Below are 26,216 nucleotides of genomic sequence, written 5' to 3'. Positions count from 1 at the left end.
TTAGAATATTATTTCCATTTTTGAATCATTTGATTTTTTTTTTTAAATATTAATGTGCCATAATTGAACAGGTTGAAATATTTTCAACTGAAATTTTCTAGTAGAATCATTTCGAAATAAAACATATCCTCTTTAATAATGTACGGAAAAAATTTTTTATACAATATAGTTTATGATTTTATCAATTACTATATTACCCATTTCTTTTTTAACACTTTAATATTTTTTAAAACCACTAAACATCATAGTAAAAATATTCTAAACAAAAATATTTCAGTAAAATCTTCTTGAAATAAATCATATTCTGGTAAATAATGTCTCGAAAAAAAAATATATCATGTAGTTTGCAATTAGTATTAAAAACATTAGGTAATTGCAAAATTAAAATTAATCATTGGAAAAATTATACAAGCATAGTAACATGTCAACACAATGATACAGTTACTATTTCGAATTTTTAAAAAATAATGACAACAGTGTTTGCACAAAAAATAAATAAATATTCCATTTAACAATTTATTTATATTTTTTAAATTTACTTTTATCATATATCTTTGATAAATTTAAAATTAATTATTTTAAAAATAAATTAATTAGTCATCATATTGTAATGACTAAATGCTATTATTTTTTTTAATTTAATTTTTTTAATATTTACCTTTTAAATTTTCTATAAAATGTTTATTTTATTTTTCATTTATTTTCGTCATTTATTATTATATATTGTTTATAAAATTATTATTGGATGTCTTTGATGAATTTTTATTTCATTTTTTTACTTTCTAGTGGATATTTTTGTTGAGGATATTGAGTCATTTCAAAACTATTAAATGCGTTTCAATTTTTGATAGAAAAATTATCATAAATCCACAATTTAGTGTCGAGTATTTATTACCACAAGGTTTGTTTATATTTTAAATTGTCAAATAATAATTCAATTAGTTTTTAAAAATTAAACCACCACAGTCACATCTAGCATAAAGTCTGATGAATTTTTAGCAATAAATTTTATATTTTCACAGAATTTTAACAAGGAAAAAAAAAAAAGGAAAATCATAGTACATAAAAACGAATTTGGCTTGTGCTTTTTTACTTTAGAAATGGGAGTATTGCATTTTGAGTGCTCTGATTCAATTCATACATGTATTTTAGTGTATTCAAAGTTTAATGAATACTATCTTCTTCCGATTGAAAGCATACATGAGTTTAAATTCAACACCTATATTATTTTGCCAATGAAAATTGATGCTTAATTTTAAACTAACTGAAACTTTTTGATAGCATTCATACATTTAAATATCAACTTCATACAAAATATCATATATTTTAAGTGTAGAATTTCATTTTGTTGTGGATAAATTAAATACAATTGCTGCACACATATATTTATACTCAGTTTGTATTGTCAATTAAACTAATAGTGACATTCTATGGGTATTTATTAATTTACTTTTTATTTTTTTTGTTTAAAATGTATATACAATGACCTACTTGATAATTGTCCCAAAAGAAATTTCAAAAGTTTTATTTAAACTTTTAAAAAATTCATACACGTTAAGTCCTTTTCGGTATAGTTGATGAGACGATGAATAAAATTTTTGCAGTTAAAGACAATCTTTTTATTATTTATGCTTAAATTACAATGAATTTTTTATAATTTAATTGGCCAGTTTAATAATAAAAAATAAGAAAGGTTAAACTTAAACAGAAATTATAAATTATTTAACAAGCGACAATTTAGCATTTAAATGTTTTATAAAGAAAAAGAAAATTAATATTATTTTCTACTTGGTTTTACTTATATTAAGAAAATCATTTGAATAATTTCATTCGGAAAATTATAGTAAACTTATGTAGTTCAACGAAATTCAGTAAAAAGTTTTTCTATTTTTAATAAAATAAATAATTTCGTTTTTGATTTTACAAGTTTTAATGTAAATAAAATTATTGCTCATTAAATTTGTTAATTAATTAACAATAATATTATAAATAATTATTTTTTCTGATAAAAAAAAATTACTGCAGTCTTTTTTTCCATATTCATTTTCACAATTAAATTTTCTTTTTACAATTAAAACAATTGTAAAATAAATTCAGGAATGAAAATTAAATTATTAATTATATAATAATTTCAATGGTATTTATTTTTTTAATTTAAAAAATAATTTAATTGTATTCATTCAATATTAAATAAATATTATTTGTAAATGATATTTCAACTAATTTTGTTTTTCATATTACATTTTCATTTTGCCTTGGAAAATTATTTAATCATGACAATTAAAATTACTGTGTCTAAAAAATTAACAAACTCAATTAATTTCCTTCAAAATTTTATAAATAAAAATAGCAATAAATAAATTATAACTAATCCCATTTCAAATTTCATTTGTTCAAAATTATAAAAATTCATTTCTCCAACAATTGTTTATATTTTTTTGTTTTTTTATAAACAAAATAAAAAGTTTTCTTTTCAATGTTAATATTTTTCTACATTTCCGATAAAACCCCAAATTATTTTCAATTCAAATTTGACACACACATTGCCATCTGTGTGCGCAAAAAAAAAGACTACCGATGCAGAAGTTTCCTACTTGCTCAACAATATTTACAATTAATTATAAATTGTTATTATTTTCTATTGTTATTAGCGTCACTTTAAGTGTATTCGATCTGACACGTCGCTTTAATTCGCGTATACAATAATTAGTATTTTAATAATTTACCATGAAAGTAATTTAGAACATGTGATTATTAATAGACATACACTTGCAAATCTATAATTTCTCCTCACCAAACATCTGGACTAAAAAATAACAGTAATTATAAATTTTTTTATTTATAAATAATATCAATAACAGAATAACAATGTGTTATTAAGTATTAAAAAATTATTGATACAAATAATGAGATAATATTTGCATTATTTAAATTAAAATCTATTGATTTACAGGTGAATTAAGAAAATATTTCTAAAAGTCAACTGGTAGAAACGTCAAGATCCACATGACTTTTTGCAGATGAAAAAATGAATAAATTTGACACATTCATTTGCATATTTTTATTATTAAAAATAATATTTGTTAGCTGTGATTTACAAGACCGCCTAAATCTTCAAGTAAGAATTATTTAAATTTAATTTTTTAACATTATTTTAAACTCTTTTCTATGATTTAATTTCTGACAAAAAAAAGTGAGTAAAAACAGAAAAATAAACAGCTTAAAAAGTAACTTTTGAAGACATAAAAAAAAAACTAATTGTTGATAAAAATAATAAATAACCTAATTTGTTATTATCTTTATAAACTTTTATGTAAATTAAATAATTTTATTGTTGATTTATTTTAATTTTCAAGCATCGACAAACTCATCTTCCACAAAAAAAATTTGGTGATAAGGATTATGCAGAATATCCAGAAGTTGAGGAAGAAATTGACGAGGAACCAAATCCAAATCCACATCCAGTTTATCTACAGAATGCTGGATTAGTTGGCACAGTACCTGTATATAATACTGTAAATTTTTCTTCAGCATTTGATTCAAGTAAGTTGTTGCTCAAATAAAATATACAAAAAGCTTGAGCTAAATTAAAGATAGAAATTTATTTATCAGGTGTTAAATGGGATCAAAGCTGGCTGCAAGATTTAAAACTTGGTCAGCTATCAGCAGTTGATGTTGATCCTGATGGAAACATTGCAATATTTTGTAGAAGGTTTAGAAAATGGGATGGAACTTCATTTGGTCCTGATAACAAATTTGACAATACAAAATCAGCCATCTACGAAAATGTCATAATGTTATTTAGCAAAAGTGGAAAATTAATATCAGAATGGGGAAAAAATATATTTTACATGCCACATGGTTTAACAATTGATACATATGGCAATTACTGGCTCACTGATGTTGCCCTTCATCAAGTATTTAAATTTGACAAAAAGGACATTGATCTGTACCTTGAAAAAATGAAAACAAAAAGAAAAAATCATTCAAACGAAATAAAACTAAAAGCATCAATTGAACTTGGTGTTCCATTTGAGCCAGGTAATGATGTGACAAATTTTTGCAAACCAACAGCTGTTGCTGTTGATAAAAATGATGATTTTTTTGTTAGTGATGGTTACTGCAATTCACGTATTGTTAAATTCAACAAAAAAGGAGAAAGAATATTACACTTTGGAGTATCATTAAAGCCAGGATTTCATTCGAAAATTCCAGTTTATGCATTTTATGTTCCTCATGCACTTGCTATTGCTACTGAGCTTGGTTATTTATTTGTTGCCGATCGAGAAAATGGAAGAGTACTGTCTTATCATACAAGAAATGGAACATTTCATCAATTATACGAATATCCAAATATCAAAAGTAAAATATTTAGCATTGCTTATGCTAATGAACAATTATTTCTTGTTAATGGAAGAAATCCATTGGATGATTATCATGTACATGGTTTTATTATTGACGTTAACAATGGAAATATTTTATCACAATTTGGTCCAGGTCAAGACATGCTTGCTCCTCATGATATTGCTGTTAATCAAGATGGCACAGAAATTTATGTTGTTGAATTAAATATACAAAAAGCTTATCGTTTTATACAAGGTAATGAAAAACAATTTTTCATATTTATTATTTATTTTTAACTAATCTATTAATTTTTCTTACAGCCAAGAAAATTACTACGAGTGTTAGTAATGCAAAGTCTGATACACTCGATGATGACACGATGAAAAATGTTAATTCAACAAAAAAAGTATTATTTTTTGTTGCTGGTACTGTTGTACTTGTTGGTTTTTGTTTAGCAGCTGCTGCTGTTATGTCTAAATGCCGTAAACGAGGTAGCTATGATAAAGCTCAAGTTGAATTTACTCGTCTTATTGATGATGATGATAATTAGCATGTTAATAGTTCCATAATTTTAATTTTTAATTTGTTAAATTATTTATTATTTACAATTTCATTTACACCAATTCATCCGTCCGTTTTTTACAAGTGATAATATTTTAATTATTATTTTTAAACTTTTTTTTACATCACAATTTTTACTATTACTATTATTATTTTGTAGGTTGATTATTGTTGTTTGATAATGTTGAAAATATAAATTATTAATGAGAAATTTGTGTGCTTCTTTTTTTTTTTTTGTTTTTTTTTTCGAATTTTTTGATAGGATGTTTGCTTGTACGACGTAAAGCATATTGGGAAAATGAAAAGAAGGATAATTTTAAACTTTCAAGTTTATTGGAACCTCGACAAGGTAAAGGTTTACGAATATTTGGTAATCGTCCGAATAAACGTGATTTTAGTAAATTAAATACTGAGCCAGAAAGTTCAGAGGATGATCTTGTTGATGACAGTATTACAATATGATTTTTATGGTTCATTGTAAAACCCATATCATAAATTATATTTTTTATCGAAATATTTATTGACGAATGTTGATGTTCTTTTATCAACATTTCGTAAATTATTATTATTTTTTTTTCTTCTTAATTTATGCTAGAGATTTAGTAGAAAATTTGTCTAGATAAAGAAATTTTTAATGAGACATTTATGATATGTGGTTTGATGATTTTTTTGTAATTTTATTTTATTGATAGATTTTTTTTCTGGACATGTATACAGTTGCACATATCTATTACCTGAAATTTTATTGACTTTAAAACATTCCAATAGAATAAAAATAAATATTTTTTGTCTGTAATATATTAAAGAGAAATAAGAACTATCCTGAAAAATTATGAAATGTTTTTTTTTTTTTTTTCGTTTTTTATTGTACAATTTATTCATGATGATGAATGTATATTTTAAATAAATTTGTTGTTTGTATTGATGTATAAATATTATTAAGTGGACCAAAAAAAAAAAAATAATAAACAGAAATAATTTTCGCATTGGAAATACAATATATTACTTAAAAATTTTTTTTTTGAATAATTAATTGAATAAGAAAAAAAAATTAGAAGAAAAAATAAACGGAGATAGTATTTACACCGTGTACGGAGAAATTCATCCATCTGATTTCACCGTGTCGCTCCATAAAGAAATTTTTGAATTGAAGATATGAATTTTACATTTAATAATTGAAATATGTTTTTTACAATGCATGAACATAATTTTATTGATTGTTGTACGGTTACTAATTTAATGATACGTATAGATTTTCTTTGGAATTATAAAATAATAATTTTTATTGAGTAAAAAAATTACTTGACCTGCAATTGTCATTGCGGTTCTCTGTCCAAATCTGAAAAATTTCAATTTCAAAATTATTTTTTAACAATCGGCTTCCGGATAAAGATTTAATAAAAGAATGATTTACATTGAGAGTTACCGCAAGAAAAACACTCCATATGATCTGAAATTATTTGTATTCCAGTTCAACAAAAATCACATAGATTTTTTCAGCGCAATTGATTTGTAATCATTTTTTAGTTGATTACATTAACAAACCTTCTTCGCGTTTTCACAAGATTTTAATTTTGAAAAAATTCAAGGCAATTCAACCGTCTTTGAGAGGTTCTTAAATTTTTTCAAACTAAAACTCTCGTGAAAACGTAAAGAAGGTTTGTTAATGTATGACTCATGTAATACAAAGTCTCTACTTTGATCTTTGATTAGATCACGAGTCACAAACCTTTGACTCTTCTACCCCCGTAAAAAATTAATAAATTTATTTCACAATTCAAGCATTGACTTCAGTAGATACTCAATAATTTTTAGAAGGTTTTTGTGGGATTTTCGAATGACTTCGAAGGTTCCAAGTGATCAATCTCAGCCATCATACAAACAAATCGCTAAATCAACCATCATGAATTTTAATATAATCCATCCAAAAAAAAACACAAAAAACAATTCCAATTTGTTAAATTAATATTCCTTTTTTCAAATAAATCATAGTACAAATATTTCGGTAATCGTTTATTATTGTTATTAATTTTTTTATACACTTATAGTGGACCTCTATACACAACTATACAACGATGAAAATGATAACTCATTTATTTATCGATTTTTTTTTCAGCCACTCTTGGAACAATATTTTTTAATTATTTTATTTTTTCCTTCATTCAAATTAATCAACAAATAAAAAATAAGGAAAAAAGTATAAATAACAATCATACATTTTATTGAAAAATAAAAAAAAAAAAAATAAAAACACTTACATTAAATTTGCGTGATGATTATTTTTTCTATCAAACTTGATTAAATATTGAAATTGTTTTTTAAATTTTATTTACCTGTGAATTTAATACTTTTATATAAAAAAAAAAAATTAAAGCAATATTTTTGCGTTGTAATTTATTTATTATTTTGTTTATCGTATTGTTTATAATTATTTTTTTATTTTGTACATTAAAAATCGTATACATTTGCTGCAATACACGGACAATTGTCTAAATTAACAAAGCGATTAAATTAACTGTTAAAATTCGTATTTAGAATATTTAATAATCGCTCAAGTGTTTTTTTAAATTTTAATATTCGTAATACCATAAATATAGAGCAGAAAAAAGAAAAGAAAATTATTTAAATTTCTTAATATCACAATGTCCAAGTATACTCGCGTTTAATTTAAATTATTATTCTCAATATTATTATTTTAAATTATTAATTATCTCCAATTTTTAATGATTTATTTAACGTCTATTATTATTTATTGATACATAATATATTTAATTTATCGTCATAATTTATTTACAAAATTTTTAATTTACTTTTTTTTTTTTTTTTTTGCACACTTTGTTTATCAAGTTGCAACAAAAACAAAAACAAAAAAAAATTATATCTATTTTAATTAATTGAAAATAAAATTATATATTTTTTTTTTTTTTATCAGTCAGGTTGTTGGTGTTGTTGTTGTTGTTGTGTGAGAATACAACACAACACAATTTGAATTTATTAAAAAATTATTAAATATGCCTAAAAAATTTTGATATCGATTAATTATTTATTTTTTTTTCGAGCTTGATAAATTATCAATGCATTATTTTGTGAATAAAAATTATTATTTACTTGACTTGGTGATAAATTTAATTAGCATTATCTCTATTTAAACGATAACATAAAAAAAAAAAAAAAAACGATAAAATAATGTCTAAAACATTTTGTTTAAATAACTATATATTGAATTTTAATTTTTTTTATATTTTATTTGCCATTTTTAAGTGGCTAAAAAGTCGGATCAGATTGACATAATATGACTGTATATTTACACTCTATCTTATACATAAAAACTAGATTAATTTTCATTTTCCATTTTTTTTTTTTTATCTCATTCTCTATTCGTATACATTTTAATATTTCCACTTGTTGTTTAATTTGGATTAATATCTTACATCCAATTTTAGTGAAAATAAAAAAAAAAAAAATTTAAATGATATTTAAATGAATTAATCTACCAATATAAATTTCCTCCATTTTTTTTTTACGTAATTTATTATTGCATTGTTTTAATGAATATTGAAAAAACTACTAACGTCTAATCATCATAATCAATATTGCAAAAAATAGAAAAAGAAAATAATTTTTATCAATGAAAAAAAAAAAAAATATATGAAAAAAATTTTAATACACAGAACTGTATTCAATATCGTGGGTGGTATATTGTGGTGGTCCAGGTGGAGGTGGTGCTTGTGGACTATATTGTTGTGATGCATCAGATGCACGACGTCTAAGTGCAGCAATACTGTGTGCACCTCGCCAATCTGATGCTTCACCAGCGCTACCGTCGGCACTACCAACACATGAAACACCACCGCCACTCCCCGACGCTGCTCCCGGTGAACCCTGTCCACAATTCATTCCTCCTCCACCACCACCACCACCATTACCACCATTACCACCACCACCATTGCCTAAACCACCACCAGATTGACCACCCCCTGTACCAGAAGCACTCGGTGGTGAACCACGAGACGCTGACACATGGACTCCACCTAAAAAACAACAAAATTTAACATTCATTTAATTTTAAATTTTTTATTATATCCATGAAAAATATATCATCAACTTTTGGATCAATATTTTTGTTAATTAATGAAATGTATTATTTTTTTTTTTACCAAAAAAATACTCCAGATAAAAAAATAATAACTTGAATTAATTAAAATATATTCTTTAAATAAGAAAATTATTGCTATTTTTTTTTACAAATATTCTGTAGTTAAGAAATTTTTATTTTGAATATAAATTTACGGAGAATTAATTGGTAATTTCGGAGAAAAAAAATGTAAAATTAACTGATTTATTTTTTCCAATTTTCATGAATCAAAATAAAATGAAATTTTTCATTTCAAATTTAAAAACTAATATTACAATTGACATGGTTTTTAATAGATAGTTTATTATTGTTCCAATCAATCAGGATTTATTAGCAAAAATAGAAAATAAAAATATGAAAAAGTATAAATATTCTGTATTATTTTTTGTCCTATTGAAATTTAAAAATAATAAATAACGAGTAAATATAGGATAATACATACAATTGGTAATTTTCAAGTGTGTTAATTGATGCTTTGTGAGAATAACATATACAGTAGCTGATGGGTAGCTATATATGCGAACATTTCTTCTTTAACACGAGTCATTATTGTCGAGGAGCGAGTAAAGACTAAAGTCATGCCTCACGTCTTCAATGTGTTAATTATCATTGAATACCGAAAAAAAAATAAAATAAAAAAAATAGAGCCTATCTGTAAATGTTGTTTGCCAAAGTTGTTATCCGTCGGGTGAATACATATTTCGATGATCGGTGAGTTAGTTAAACTCATCTACCAACTCATCCTCAACGAAAAAAAAATATCTAACAACAAGTTTATGAAAATATTTTTACAATATCATTTAATTTCAAGTAGAAAAAATACATTTCAATTAATTAAAAATATTTTTTTATGATTTTTATATTCAAGTCTAAATGTAACACGCGTTTTTCGAAATAATTTCGAAATATTTTAACGGTCATTTGTATATTTTTTCTTCAATTTTAAATCAGCTAATTTTACAAGTTAAATATTATTTAAATATAAAATAGCAAAGCCAATATAATTCGATGGATAAATTTTTTTTTTACATATAATTTCTTTTCTTTATTTTGTATTATCAATTATAATAATTTTTTATTTTTTTTTTTTCGAACAACGTTTCTATCGTCATTGTGATAATTCGCGGTAATTGAGTACCATATTATTTACCATGCACACATATTGACCACTCGCGAAAAAGTAAATCACGCAAATCCTCAAACTGATATCCGAAAAAAATAAAAAAAAAAAATAAAAATTTTGACAAGAAGTGTGTGAAAATCATCATCACGAAAATAAATAAAATTAAACAAATAATTCAGACCAAATGAAAATAAAGAAAAAAAATAATAATAAATATATTTCTCACGTCTGAATGTGGAAGAGATGTTCAAAGTTCATCAACACGAAAAAACGTCAGTTATTTTATTTTTTTATTATTATTTTTTTGAGACGAGGAAAAAAAAAATGTTTATACATATATGTAACATAAAGAGATGGTTTTTTTTTTCGAGGTTTTTTATTGAAAAAAAAAAAAAAAAATTCTTTTTAGAGATGCTTACTGTGTGTAGCAAGACAGGTTGCATTGGACTATACAATATATATGTTACAGTAAATACACAATGAAAGATATCACACCTAGGTGTTACCACCTTGAGGTCTCACTGCGCAAACATACCTGGATGGACTTTATGTTTCTGTCTCAAATTCTTAACATGCAGACTCGCCCATATAGTGAATTTATTTTATTATTCTCATTTCAAGTCATTTATAAATTATTTTTCTTCACGTTTTTTGACTTGGGTTTGTTAATTTTATATTTGAATTAATTTATTGTTAACTTACCAAGTGAATTTAGACCGTAACTTGCTTGATAGACTGTTTGTGAAGGGCTGCTTATTGGTAAACTTGAATTGCCAAGACCTAGACTTGATCCAAGACCACCAGCACCCTGTTGACCAAGTTGTCCTAAGCTTTGTCCAAATCCTGCCATTCCCATTCCACCTTGACTCAATTGTCCTAATCCTGTGAAATATATATTATCTGTTCATCAGTTGCGTTGATATATCATTCAAGTTAATTGGAAAAAAAAATAATAAAAATTATAATGAAGAAAAAAAAAAGTATGGCTGGTAATATTTTAATGGAAAACGTACTGACCTGGACCCATTCCCCATCGATCAGTTGGTGCGTGAAACATTCCAGCAGCACCACAAAGATCTGTTCCCATTGTACCAAATGGTGGTAAACCGTGTGATGGTAGTAAACCTCCAGGTGTTCTGAATACATTTGTTGTCTTCTTGCGTTTCTTCCATTTTGCACGGCGATTTTGAAACCATACCTGAAACATAATTAATATTTTTTTTCATTCATTAATTTTCATGTTATTTTATTTATTTAAAAAAATTATTTTCCAATGAAATGGTACTTTGTGCTTTAATATAAAATTCAATGCAAGCTTTGTAAAATTGAATAAAGTATTTATTAAAATATCAGTCTTGAACTTGCAAACTATAACGAAATTTAAAAAGTAAATTGGTAAAAAAATAATTTAGCAAAGTATTTATAAATATGTGGATAAAGATTAATTTGAAATAAAATTATTAAAGTCATTCTGGTTAATTGACTAGGTGTTTGTCTAGTAGACAAATAAAATCTATAAATTAAAAAAATATTATACTTTTTTAAATATTTTTATTGAGCATTTATTTTGCATTAATTTAATCATTCATTTTTATATTATTAATGTACACTTTTTTCGAGCCAAAAAATAAAGTGATAACTTTGATGATTTTATTTGCCAACTATCATGTTGTAATATGTCCACCAAATAAATCCGACTCAATTTGATTTATCATTATTTATCTAAATTATAATTTTTGCATTACCTAAAATTTAATTTTCAATCATTTCAAAATCAATGTAAACTCAGTCTAAAAAATAAACATGAAAAAAAAGTGTTTGGTCTTTGTTTGAACGAATTTTCAACATCAAACACATAACAGTTAGGGGATTGCCCATGAAATCCAAGCAGTGTAATATCACACAAGTGTATATGTGTATATATTTTTTATCGTAATATATATATCAACACACATACACACACTAACCCAAGGTATCCTTAGCTGTACATAAGGTATCATGTGTAATGTTAAGGTGTCCCTCGTTGTTTCAACAATATCTTCGACCCCCGCATATATATATACACAAGAACCGGTCGCCAGTAGCTATTAGCCAACGTTATGAGCTGTTGATTCTGGCCACGTAGTGGTTGTGTTCTCTTTTTCTCTCTTTGAACCCACCTACCTCACCCAGTCTATTCCTATATACACCCCTAAGCTGCCAAGGGTGCCCACCAACTTGATTTATTGATATCGCATGCAAAGCCCCAACGTTTTCTCTATCTAATATCCTCTTTATTTTATTTTTTTTCTATTTCATTTATTTTAGCTAGATAATATTCACCTACTAAAAATATATTGAGCTAAAATATATTTTAAAAATCAATTTAATTCAAATTTAAATACCCTGCAAATAATAACAACATCAATTTTTAATTTATATTTATTTTTTTAATGACTCTAATTATGTTTATAAATATATAGTTTTTTTTTTTTTTTTGGTGATTAGATTTAGCATTGTATTGTCTAACACACCACCAACAAAAACACATACAGCTCTAGTGAATAATATTTTGCTTTGACTGTAAATTAGTACTCTAGCATTAGCACAAATATACACTTGTGCAAGCACACACGTACATAAACCCACATGGATTATATCAGTCTAATTGGATCTATAGGATTTGTCGGTTAGTTTAGCTCTAAAATTTACCTATATTTTTCTTCTTGATAAATTTATTTTTAACAAATAATTTCTATTATTTTCAAATTGATTATCGTTTTTTTTTTTTATCGATAATAACACCCTTAATAATTTACCCTGATTTTGGTTGGCTTCATATAACCTCCAGCCATTGTATATATATATATACACAAACTGATGATGCCTATTTTCTCCCTATTTTTTTTTTGTGTTATTTATTCGGCATTTGCTGGCAGCCCTGACTTGGCGTGGGTGCGGTCTCGACAATTTAACGCCAGAGTAAAAGCTAAAAGCCCATGGATAATTCTTCGTCTCACACGATGTGTCCTGAACACGATGAAAAATCTAAAAAGGGGTGTGGATCAAAATTTTTTTCACCTTTTTATAAATATATATTTTACTTGTTTAAAAAAAAATTTAAAATACTCAAATCATTTTGTAATTATCCCATCCAATAAAAAAATCAAAATGTATTTTTAAATTTTTTGAATCATTCTTTATTGTATGATAAAAAGGGTAATTATTTTTGACACCTTTTGATGACTAACGCAATCAATTTATATCGTCTCGTTAAAAAAAATTATTTTTTTATTTTGTTAATCATTGAGAGCACGCGCCTTTTTACATGAGCAGATGTTCAATTTGATTTAACAAACACCTGGATCCAATCACTGCAGGAGGCTAGATGTTGAAATTATTTATCTATTTTTTTTTGTATAATTACTAGTATAAAGTCATCACTCATCAACGACTGGTTAATAGTATAATATTTAAAAAAATTTCTATGATTTTATTTTGGTAGTTTTTTAACAGTATAAAATGCTAGATAATAAAATGAAAAAGGAGAATCTTGCAAAGCTTTGTTTGGTAAATCCATTGGAATATAAAACCATGAAAAAAAATAGAGAAAGATATAATAAAAAGTGATTTGATGATGGAAAGGGTTAAAATAAAAATAGCCTTCTTTGATATTGTGGGGTGAATAAAAGTGACTGAGGAAAATTTTATGAAGGGAATTTCATGATATAAATTGAGCTTGCCATCAAGTCAAGCGGCTGGATATCCAGAGCTTTTACGTCTCAAGATGTATAAATTTCAATCTGCCATTGAATAATCGAAGAAAATCAGCGTTAAATAAAAAAAATATTATCGAAGGCTATAAATATCATCTACCTTCAAATACTCCATAAATACAAATGCTTGAAATTTTTTTTTAGATTTGAAATTAATTTAAAAAAAATATAATATTGATAAGATAATTATTTTTAAAAAATAGAAATCATCATTGAATATTTTTTGTTTGTCTCGGAAAGTTTTATTTTATTTTTTTCGATCAGTATAAAAAGCATAATTTTTTTCTGGATAAAGTCTTTGATATATATTTAATGAGAATAAATATCATGTAAACTCGTTGGGTGTGCATCAAGCTGATTGATGATAGCGTTAAACTCGGACAATCCCAATGTCAGAGGGTGGCAAGAAGACACATTGCTTTTCTTACGATCAACTACAAATTTTATTTTCTCCTTCTTCTTTCAATGCATTTACTAAACTTTATTCTCAACCAAGTCATTATCACTTTGACATCAATAAATTCACTCACAAAGTTATCATCAAAATATATTGCCAGTATGAAAATTTGAAATGATTTAATAAAATATTTATAATCTCATCATCTAAAAGTACACAATATCAATATATATTTTACAGCAGAAAAAGGAAAAAATAAGAAAGAAAATAGTAAATCAAGTGCATCATGAAAAATAGTATACAACTATCATAAAAAAATAAATAAACATTCAAAAAATTTAACAGGATCAGTTGAAAATTTTTTTTATTTTTCACCAAGCTCATCGTAAACTTGATCCTATTTATTTTTTTGTTTTTTTTTTTATTGATATTTTAAATTTTATTATTATATCCTCTTTTTTTTTTTTCACACAAAGTGGATATACAAAATGAAGCTATAAAAACAACTAAACAAATCCTACAAAGTATATTTATTTTGCATTTTACAGTAATGAAATTTAAATCAATGAAAGGTATTATTATTATTATTTAAAAATAAATAAAACTTTTTATAAAATTAGCAAGTAAGTTAAATATATAAAATCTGAGATATAATAAATAAATAATTACCCAGGGTATGTGTGATAATAAAAATAAAAAAAAATATATATGAAACGAGAACAAGTGGTGATATAAATCAGTGAGAATTAAATATCGATAGTTATAAAAGGCGATTAGTTATCATAGCAAACGAGGGGTTGTAGAATCGACACGCACCCAGTGTAATGCAAAAGTCTGTGAGCTTGATATTTTTTTTTTTTTATGAAAAGCAGAGAGAGAGAGAGGGAGAGAGAGACTGGGTGCGATATCATAACCAAATGGGCGTCGAATGATGCTCCCTTGGGTGGCCACAGCGACACAGTTTATCCATTGAGAACCCTACATTCTCACATAGAACAAATAATATATACTCGCGTGAAATAAACAACATGAACATCCAGCATCCCTATATATCTATCCTCATGATGACACTAAAGCCATCTTTCTTTAGTCGTCTGTCTGTCTTTTTTTATCTCTTGCAAAATTGTGAAATTTCATATATTTTTTTATTTTTTTTTTATTATTATTTTTCCCTAGCCATATTGGGCTGCATGAGTAAGTCGCTTGGATCCTAACAACCTATATACACTGTACTATCAACGAACCCCTACATCGCATTATACGCGTTATATTTTTCGTTCCGACAACACCTAAGAGCTAATATCACAACCTATGCATATTTATACGACATTAAAAATCACAACCCCTCTTTGCCCTTAAAATGCATAGGCTGTTGCATATCCATATCATATTGTCAAGCTTTTTGGTTTATTTTTTTAATATGTATATTCTGGTTGCGGGTATATTTTTTTTTTTTTTTTCTTCATTGGAAATTAAAGTATTATAATTATTTTTTAAAGTTGGTGTAGTGGTTTTTGTATTATTAATTTTTAAATAAAACTTTTATTATCTTTGATGAAATTTGTTTTGATAAATTGGATTTCATTTATCAATTGGATATGATTCACAGAAATATTATTTTAATAGTGACAATTGATTAATTTTCATGTGATTTTATTTATTTAAAAAAATTATTTTCCAATGAAATGGTACTTTGTGCTTTAATATAAAATTCAATGTAAGCTTTGTAAAATTGAATAAAGTATTTATTGAAATATCAGTCTTGAACTTGCAAACTGTAACGAAATTTAAAAAGTAAATTGGTAAAAAAATAATTTAGCAAAGTATTTATAAATATGTGGATAAAGATTAATTTGAAATAAAATTATTAAAGTCATTCTGGTTAATTGACTAGGTGTTTGTCTAGTAGACAAATAAAATCTATAAATTAAAAAAATATTATACTTTTTTAAATATTTTTATTGAGCATTTATTTTGCATTAATTTAATCATTCATTTTTATATTATTAATGTACGCTTTTTTCGAGCCAAAAAATAAAGTCATAACTTTGATGATTTTATTTGCAAACTATCATGTTGTAATATGTCCACCAAATAAATCCACCTCAATTTGATTTATCATTATTTATCTAAATTATAATTTAAATTATATCAATGGGTATAATTTCTCAAACACCTTACGTTTTAAGAAAGAACCTCGAGAAAGTGGGACGAGAAAGTTAATGTATTTTTAGTGAGTCATATTTTATTGACAATAATATTGTTGGTCAATGAAATATATATTTTTCATCTAAAAATAAAATAATAAAATAAATCAAAATATATATATATATATATTGAGTTTATAGACCAGTAAGTTTTGTTGTCCCGAAGGAGACCTGAATGACACCATCACCCATCAGTCCCTTTCTCAAGGGATACTTTTAAAAGTAATGCCACGTGCACTTTCCAAACCATTGTATCCCATATGTGCTGACTTTTATTAAAGCTGTCTCCCCAAACATTAGACACTTTTGATTTTTCTTTTCAAAAAAACAAAAAAAAAACATTACACAAAACTGCAGTATAGTTTTGTAAATGTACTTCATATATATTCACTTTATACTTTTGTTTGAAATTTAAAAATCAAAGTTTAATAATTCGTAAAAGTTTACACTTCGATGCACATGTAAACTATTTTATTTAAATATCATTAAAAAAAAAAAAAACTTTTATATTCAAGCTGTTGTTTATTTATTTTCTATTTTTTTAATTTTCCTATTTTCAAATAATTGTTAAAGCTTTTTTCTATACCGATTTAGAGTATCGCCGATTTGAGCAACACATTTTACTTGGCTATCGTAAAATTTCTACGAGTATATATATGAGAAATGAAAAGTAGTTGTAATCGAAATTCGAAAGAGGACCCTTCAAGCCTAGAAACGAGGCAGTTACCTTTCACAAAACTGTGCAGTTAACTTAAATGTCCAGTTAGCAGACATTAACTGCCAACCGCAACGATACTCACTTATATAACATGGACAATTGCAATTTTAATAGGTACTTAATTACCTCTGAATTTAAATCGACTGCAGGCACTAATAAAATTCACATGAGATTTTTCGAATATGTGCATTTTCATGTACACCAAACGATTTCATTTTTTTTTGTGCTACACATAATTATAATCGTTTTTATTATCTTGTATATATTTTTTTGGTTTTGTTTTTTTGCTTGTTGATTGAGACAATATTATATTAATTTAGCCTCGAGCAGATTGTTCATTTACAATATTTTAAATTTCAAAATTAACTACGAAATTATTTGAATGAAATGAAACTGTATTTAGGTGGTTTGATTATCAAACTAATCAAGTCGATTTAAAATTTTTTCATTTGGAATTTTCAGAGTTGCGTAGAAAACCATTTAATCTTAATTTATAAATAATTTTTAATTATGTAAGGTGAATATAATTTTTTCTTAATCAAAATGAAAGTCAACCAATATATAAAATTTATCATTCATGTGAGTTAATCGAGGGGCTATAATTCATTATCGCCAGAATAATTATTAGCCTAAAAAGATTCAAGGTTTATTTCATTCATTTTGCTGATAATAGACAAACAGTATCTTAATTTCAATTAAAAAAAAAATTATTTCATTTTTTTCTTTTATCAGTGATAAGAGAAAAAAATAAAATAATTTTTTTAAAAATTGATTCATTTAATAACCAAATAATATACATTTTTGCATTATATTTTATTCAAATGAAAAATTACTGAAAATAAATAATTAACAGATAATTAAAATTGAAAATTTTTTTCAAACTAATAACTGAAATTTAAAAAACAATAATGTAGAAAAAACAGTTATTTAACTTATATAAAAAAATATAAACAAAAATAGATCACTATTAACTTTAACTAATTTTCAATACTAAAATATATTTTCAATCCATGCTAGTATTTTTCGAGAAAACCATCGCAAATAAATGAATCCAAGTAATCACCAGAAGTACAGTAATACGAAAAATTCAAAATACAAAAGTACTACTCTACTACACCTCATACATGCTATAAAACATATACACCGAATGAAAAATATTGACAATACTATGTTTTAAATTTAATTATTTTTTAAATTTTTGATTAAGAATATTTATTTTCATCATCATTTTCCATGTACTTTTATTTACAGTAAATTTTAATAAACAAAGTTGAAACATTTTTCATATTTATTTTACATTTGAAACATCAGAAAAATTTAGAAATATTTGAAAAAAATATTTGAAATCTTGTATGCTAATTTGAAATATATAATTTATTTATAATTTTTATTCACTTTTAATATCATTTCAGTAGATATTTTTCCACTTGGAATTAAAGACATTATAATTTTATTGATAAAAAAAAAATATTCAGATGAATGTATAATTTAAATATGTCAAAAGAAAGAAAGACCTTTTTTTTTTTTTATTATTCTCACATTGAATATGTCAATTTTTATAAATTAATTAATTCTTAAAATGTAAAAAGTAATCTAGGTTAAAAATTACAACAGGAAGTAGAGAATTAAATTAATTATATTATTGTTTTTTAAAATTTGCGTTATCAAATAACTCCACTAAATTAAAATAAGAAAATAAGAAATTTTTTTTTTTAACATTCAAAAAAGCTCTCAATTACTAATTGACATGCATAATGTAATTTTCGTAAACTAAAATCAAAAAAATCAAATTAAATTCAATTGGCTTTTTGGAATACTAATTTGATTATCTTTTTGAAAAAAAAAAATTAGAAATATTTAATTACGCTGCTTTATATATAGATAAATATAAAAAAAAAAAAAAAAATGTAAAATTGATGAGAGTCAAAAAAAAAAAGGTAAAATGAAATTTAAAAATAAAAAGAACATGGATCATGTCGATTGCGGATAGTTTGGTTGATTGACTCTAATTTAATGAAACGAGAAAATTTCATTGAAATCATCGAGGCGAATTTTTACGATTGACAGGGCCCATGCCCGGTTACCTGAGTGTCACTTTGAGCTAAAATTTTGCCATTATTTTATTTTTTCCATTCTCTCTGATAAAAATAGCAGCAAATAAAAAATATATATTTCAGGGCGTTCGTTCACCTCGATTGAATTGATACCAATAAATATAACAAAATTTTTTTCATATCAAAATTAATTTTAAAAAACTTAAATACATATTTTTTTTCAATTTTAACTTTTACATTCATAAAATGTAATTTTTTTAAAAACCCCAATAATAGACTGATATTTTCATCTACATCACTCAAATAAAATCCAATTTTATCAATAAAAAAAAATTTAATATACCAGTGGATTCTTTGTTGATGAATTTTTAATGAAAAAAATTAAATTTTCCTTTAAAACAAAACTGAAAGAATTTAATTAACAATTTGCTATATTTTTTAACAAAAAGCAAAATGCTAAATTAAAATTTCTCCCAAATATTTGACAGATATTTTAAAATACAAAATTGATATTATTTTTTTAATTAAAAAAATAACATTCTCATATTTCCAAGAGAAAAAAAAAATTAAAATTCATAAATTTTTCAAATTAAAATTCAAATAAAATTAAACGTGCTTTTATCAACATATGTCAATTTTTGTTAATTAGCTTCTTCCTGAATGTAAAAAAATCTGGGTTAAAAATTACAACAGGAAATGTAAAATTTATTTTAATAATTAATAAAACAAAATTTTTAAATAAAAATTTGTCAATCCCGTTATTAAAAAATTCAAATTTCCATTTGAAAATACACAATATAAATTAAATAAAATTTTATTATTAAAAAATATTTGTATAAAATAAATAATAAAGCAAAAATCTCTTGACAATTTTTATGTATATAATAAAAAGTCAAGAAATCTTTGATAGTAAACGCTCAATAGCATAAAGTTAGTGAGGCGCCGGCGCCCTTTCTTGTAACGGGATTGGTCCCTCAAAACCCTCTGAAACTGAGTACTCGTGGCACGTTCCCTTGGAAACGCTTCGTCCGCACTGTTATCTACCTCACCCGGTAAAATATATATACATAGTCACCCATAGAAGACCGCTTTCAATTACAATCCTCCCTTTGCTAGAAAAAAAAATCAAATATTTCTTATTTTCTTCTTCTATTTTTCTACAAAATTATTTCTTTTATTTTTTTCCTCACTTTGTCTCCACCCTCTTATCATTGCCCTGACTTTTTCAAGCACAAACTCAATTTTTCCGCAATTTTTTATCTCAATCGTCTGCTATTTTATTATCACATTGTAATAATTTTCAAAAATTTTATACAATAATCATTAAAATATTTTTTTTCTAAAATTCAATTAAATCCAATTTAGGAAATATTTTTACAAAAAAAAAAAGCTCTTGATTATTAAAGCTCAATAATTTAAATAACAGAAAAATTTAAAAATTTAATATTGATTTTTAAAATTAATTGTTTCATCAATTGACAGTGAGAAAAAAATTTTTTTTCATTTAAATAAATATTAAAAATTCATGGAGACATTAAGTATCTTTCAAATGGATTAATGAGTATTTCCTGTTCATTGAATTTTTTTTTTTTAAAACTAACATCAAAAGCTTTCAGGCTAAAAGGTTTTTTTTTTTTTTTCTTTCGGTTTATAGTTGGCTGGAAATATAATGTTCAATTTTTGAGTAAATATTTCGGTCGAATCATTGTGGATAAAAATAATGCAAAATGAAAAATATAAAAATGTTTTTTTTTTTTGGCTTTATGAAAAATATGCGTTTGCCATATAGAATATGACGGTGTATATGTGATTTGGCTGTTTTATATGCGACTGGTGCTCGGCTTGACTGACGCTTCGAGTTTAACAAATAAAAATTTCATGAATTTCTATTAGGCTGGTATTTTCCTCAAGAACCCCGGAGACTATTCACTTTTTTTTTTTTTTTTATATTTTTTGTATTTTAGATATCACTTAAAAAATTTAAAATTTTATGAAAATAATAAAAATTTTACTTTACTTTTTTAATTATTCAAAATTATGAATAAATTATATTTTTTATTGATTATTTATTTTGAATTAAATTTTCACAATAACAAAAAATTATTTAAATAAATAAAAATATTTATTTGTGCTTAATAACAATTCAAATTGAATTTTTTTAAAATATTCTTTTGAAAAATTTCATAATGCATTTGAAATTCTATGAAAACAAAAAATAAAAAATTTATTTTTCATAGTATTTTCCATAAAAATAATTAACAATGATCAATTAATTTAAAAAGTTTAATTTATTTAATAAAAATAAATATTAATTTCGTTAAAAATAAAAATATTCAATTTATATTTTTTTCAAAATATTCAATTCAATTTTTCATGACTCATAAAAACTATTCAAATAAATAATTTATCAAAAAAAAAATTTTTTTAATATTTCAATTTACAAGCTTTTATGTAGCTTGAAAAAAAAAATTTTGATTAAAGAATTAACAACTTAAATGAATGAAGTAAAAAATGGCAAATTGAATTTTTTTTCTCTAATGAAATTTGAATAAAATAAAATAATTATGTTGATTATTAAATATCTGATTGGTTAATTTATCGTCTGGTTGACCGTCGGGAGTTGTGGTTTGCCGTTCAATTATTTCAAAATAATATCCACATACAAATACAATTATACGTAATAAAGTTTTGTGAATATAACAATCAGTAAAACTCTTCCCTTTTGGTTGAGGTAAATGTGGCTTAGTAAACTCCAAGTTTGACTTTAATCCACAAAAGCCACGTTAGGCCTTGACAATTGATTCTTATACTACTTGCCAACAATGCAAACAACTATTATTTCTTAAAATTAAAAGACAAAAAAAACAAAAATACCAAGTATCTTGTCTAAATATCCACTTTGAATTATTAATTTTAATTTTTACGCATACACTCTTAATTTTTTTACGATATTTATTTAAATTTTAAACTTACTTGTACTCGACTTTCGGTTAGTCCAATTCTCATGGCTATTTCTTCTCTTAAAAAAATATCTGGATAATGAGTTTTTCCAAAACACCTTTCAAGTTCATTTAATTGTGCTGGTGTAAAACGTGTTCTATGTCGTTTTTGTTTTGTTGGCTTATCGTCATTTTGATGATGAGATATACCACCATTATTTCCTGAAAAATAAATTAAATTATTTAAATTTTTTATAAAATATATTTATCATTTTATAATGAAATATTTTAGCTTTTTAATTGACACATGTATGATAAATGTTTATGTTTTAATATTTTTAACATCACGCAAAACCAATCCATCTTTTTATTTTTTTAATAATAATATATATAAATATTTAAAATTATTTATTTAAATTATTATTGGAGATAATTATTATTATGATTTTTTAATGAATGAAATTATTTTTTTGGGTAATTTTAAAAGCGCAAATTATTGAGGGATAAGATTTTTGAAATAATGACAATTATGGAGTGTACCTGCTCCGGACATGCCCATGATTAATTCCTGATGAAGTGTGAGACCTCCACCAGTGGACAAACCTCCACCCAAATTAGAACCCAGAACGCTGTCCAATTTTTCGTGCTTCAAATCTTGCGCGTGAAGGTCCTTTGTCCCTGTCAACGAAAAAAAAAAAAACCCACTTGTTTCATATAATAATTTAGACAATTGAATTATCATTTAAAATTTTTTTCCTATATCATGATTTTATTACCGTTAGCAAATATCATTACGAGCAAGAGGATCCTAATATCTTGTTGTCTTATTTGTTTGTGTTTTTGACTTGACGAAAAAATTAATGTAAGAAATTCCTTTCAATTGTTAATTAATAAATCCACGAATTCAGTTAATTTAAATTTATTTAGTTTTATTATTCATTTGTTTAATTTATAAAGATAGGGTTTATGTGTGTTATTATTGCTTAAAATTTTAATAATTATAAAGCTCCAACTCCGTAAGCACTGAGCTTTATTTTATTATTTATAAAAATATTTATAAAAAATATTAAAACACAAGGGACTATCTCTGTCGTTTTTTTTTTTTTTTTGTTTTTTATTTTCCAAAAAAAAAAAGCACCTGCCAACAATAAAAAATAATTGTTTTTTTATTTAAAAAAAATTAATAAATTATCATCAGTTATTTGTGAAGCTTTTCAATTGAATATTAGGAAATATTAAAACACCCCAATAAATAATTCAATATTTTTTTTTGATTTATAAATAGCACAATTAATAAATTTGAAGCTTAAAAGTTACAAACAACTGTGCTTTTTTAAATGAAATTATAATAATACAAAGCTTTTATGTTATTTTATTTGATTTCATTCTCATAAGTGCTGTAAATTTGCGTGAAACGTCGGAAAACAAAAAGAAAACAACAAAAAACATGAGCTTCTCTATCATTATCAAATTATAAATTAAAAAAATTATAATAACGGTTGAGCTTTTTTGTTATCAGCACAATTTTATAATCAATTTTTTCATATATACTTTTAATTCTCATCGCAATGAGACCTACCCACCATCAAGACCATCATCCAGTCTTCTTTTTTTCAATTTTTTTTGTTTATTATTATTTTTAATTTTTTTCTCTCCTCGCTTTAACATGTATAGTTTAAATTTGTATAGGAGCAGAAGCCGACTGGACAGTGATGAGGGACGTTCGGGTCACTTAGCACTAATATGTGAGAATCGTCACCGGCCTCTGGCTTCTAGGCGAGTAAATATCAAGACTAATATCTTACATGCTTGTCCAAGGGTGTTACAGGGAACAGAGGGGTATTTCAAAAATATCAACGGCTTCTGTCATCATCATCACAACTTTCCAACTCTTTTTTTTACTTTAAATTTTCCTCAACAAAATTAAAAATCATCATACACTATTTTTTTTTTTTTTTCATTCCTTCAAGTCAAATTTTTAAAATAATAATAATAGCCAATTGTTTATCTATGTAAATTTTTATTTTTTATTTTTTCTAAATATACTTTTTATATTTTAACACTCACACATAATTGTTTATTGCATAACAAACTAATTTGACTATGGCAAAACGTGTCACAATTTACTTTCGAAAAAATAATAATAAAAACTTTTTTATTATATTTTTTTTTTAAGCAGAGATAAATAAGAATGGAAAATTTTTTTTATTATGGACCACCTGGATGATTATTTGATACATCTATTATGTGTGAGGAATATTTTTCTATAGAGTAAAATTCTTTTGATGAATGAAAATTTTTACGACTATCGTGGGTTTTTATTTTGACACTTCACATTTTTACATTTTGATGGGTTTATTTGAATTTTATTGAAAGGCTTTTATATTTTATTTTTTTTTGGCTATTTACGATGCACATATTCGGCATGTTTTCTTTGATATTTTCATAGCTGATTTTTACGTGTTTCTAAACACTGTAAAACACTTACATCATATTTTTTGAATAAAACTTTTTTTACTCTTGGAATAAATTTGATTTTTTTTTTTACATTGAAGCACTTTTATTTTGTTAATTATTTTTTTTATAACTCTCAATAATATTGTCATCACTTTTAATGATATTTATTTATTTTTAAATAATTATAAAATTTTTTTTTTTTTCGATGGTTTGGTAATATGCGATGTAAAATTTTTACCGTCGGTTTATTTGGCGACACACACACACACACACATAAATATAATCAAAAAAATAAAAAAATGAATGAAAAAATAAATTACAATAAATGATTAATAAAATTTAGTAAAAATAAGTGAAAAATTTTTTTGAAAAAACAGCAAAAAAAAATAAATTAATTTTGTGATTATAAAATTTATTTTAGCAGATAGATTGAGTAAATAAAATTAAGATTAAGTTAATAAATAAATGATGTTTATGTAAAAAAATAAAAAAATAAATTTTTTAAATATAAACTTACCGGTAATGCCATGAACCGAAGCTCCGGCTGATATATTGTTGAGCATCCCTCCCCAGGAGCAATACTCCTGGACACCACGCGGCAATTTTCGTTCAATCGTAACACTTTTATCTCGACAATTAACAGTTGAAACAATATCAAGTTCACTAGACGATAATGATACACGTTCGTCAAGCCGATAAAACGAGTTAGCCCGTATCTCTGGAAGGCAAACAGCAAACTGTCTGGCTGCCATATCAAATATCCCCACCAGTTTTAAAAAAATTTATCAACACACAAACTATGATACCACTACCACTACCATCATCACAACCACTACCACTACCATCAACACCACCAATACTACTAAAGTCATCATCATCAGTATCACTAGTCACAGCATCACCAGCAACAATAGTTGTCTGCAAGCTCACCAGTTCTTCCCTGTCTGGTATTTTTTATCAGTCGTTTTAACCCACCACCACTATCACCACCATCTCCACCACCACCACCTCCACCATCATCACCAACAATTTTATTTTTTTATCAACTCATGATTCAAGATTTTACTCGTCATTGCTTGACCTTCTTAGACATAGATATTTTGTGGGCGTGATTACAAATTTTTTTTGTTTTTTTTTTTTTTTGGATCCTTTGATTTTGATTCTATTTTAAAACAGGATCTATATAAAACAGGACAATGTAAATTAATTTTCATTTAAATTCCTTTTTTTTAAATTCAATTCAATAATTATATTAATTTATATATTTTTATTTAAAATTAATTTTGATATTTTAATTTTATTTTGAAAAAAAAAAATAAGGAAATTTCAACTAATTAAAAATTCAAAATAAATTTTTTATAAACTATTTAAGCAATTATTTAATGATGAAAAAAATAAATTTTTTTATTATCAATTGAAATAATAAATTGAATCTTTTTATATGTATTTGATAAAATAGAAAATTGAATTTTTTTTTTATTATTTTTGTTTACATGGAAAAATTGATAATATTTGTATATAAAAAT

The 26,216-nt window shown here is 24.4% G+C and overlaps 2 protein-coding genes across 4 annotated transcripts; one reads left to right on the top strand and one right to left on the bottom strand.

Moving 5' to 3' along the window:
• The first annotated feature begins 2,662 nt into the window (after window positions 1-2,662).
• LOC122853364 (peptidyl-alpha-hydroxyglycine alpha-amidating lyase 1-like) lies at window positions 2,663-5,905 on the top strand. The gene is made up of 6 exons (XM_044153796.1): window positions 2,663-2,819; window positions 2,954-3,118; window positions 3,357-3,543; window positions 3,613-4,599; window positions 4,665-4,835; window positions 5,168-5,905. The coding sequence occupies exons 2-6, from the start codon at window positions 3,029-3,031 to the stop codon at window positions 5,365-5,367; spliced, it is 1,635 nt and encodes a 544-aa protein (XP_044009731.1). The 5' UTR covers window positions 2,663-2,819; window positions 2,954-3,028; the 3' UTR covers window positions 5,368-5,905.
• Window positions 5,906-8,542: 2,637 nt separating this feature from the next.
• LOC122853363 (homeobox protein orthopedia-like) lies at window positions 8,543-25,609 on the bottom strand. Of its 3 annotated transcripts, none has more exons than XM_044153792.1 (6): window positions 25,208-25,609; window positions 22,774-22,911; window positions 22,268-22,455; window positions 11,181-11,361; window positions 10,866-11,063; window positions 8,543-8,936 (listed from the first exon to the last, which is right to left on the bottom strand). In XM_044153792.1, the coding sequence occupies exons 1-6, from the start codon at window positions 25,440-25,442 to the stop codon at window positions 8,566-8,568; spliced, it is 1,311 nt and encodes a 436-aa protein (XP_044009727.1). In that variant the 5' UTR covers window positions 25,443-25,609; the 3' UTR covers window positions 8,543-8,565. The 3 variants fall into 3 exon arrangements, with proteins under 3 accessions (XP_044009727.1, XP_044009729.1, XP_044009730.1); XM_044153794.1 differs by having other exon boundaries at window positions 10,866-11,045; XM_044153795.1 differs by lacking the exon at window positions 22,774-22,911.
• Between the last annotated feature and the right edge of the window lie 607 nt (window positions 25,610-26,216).

The sequence above is a fragment of the Aphidius gifuensis genome, linkage group LG3, assembly GCF_014905175.1.
Source record: "Aphidius gifuensis isolate YNYX2018 linkage group LG3, ASM1490517v1, whole genome shotgun sequence".
Classification (NCBI taxonomy): domain Eukaryota; kingdom Metazoa; phylum Arthropoda; class Insecta; order Hymenoptera; family Braconidae; genus Aphidius; species Aphidius gifuensis.
This window is presented reverse-complemented; position numbering and strand designations above follow the sequence as displayed.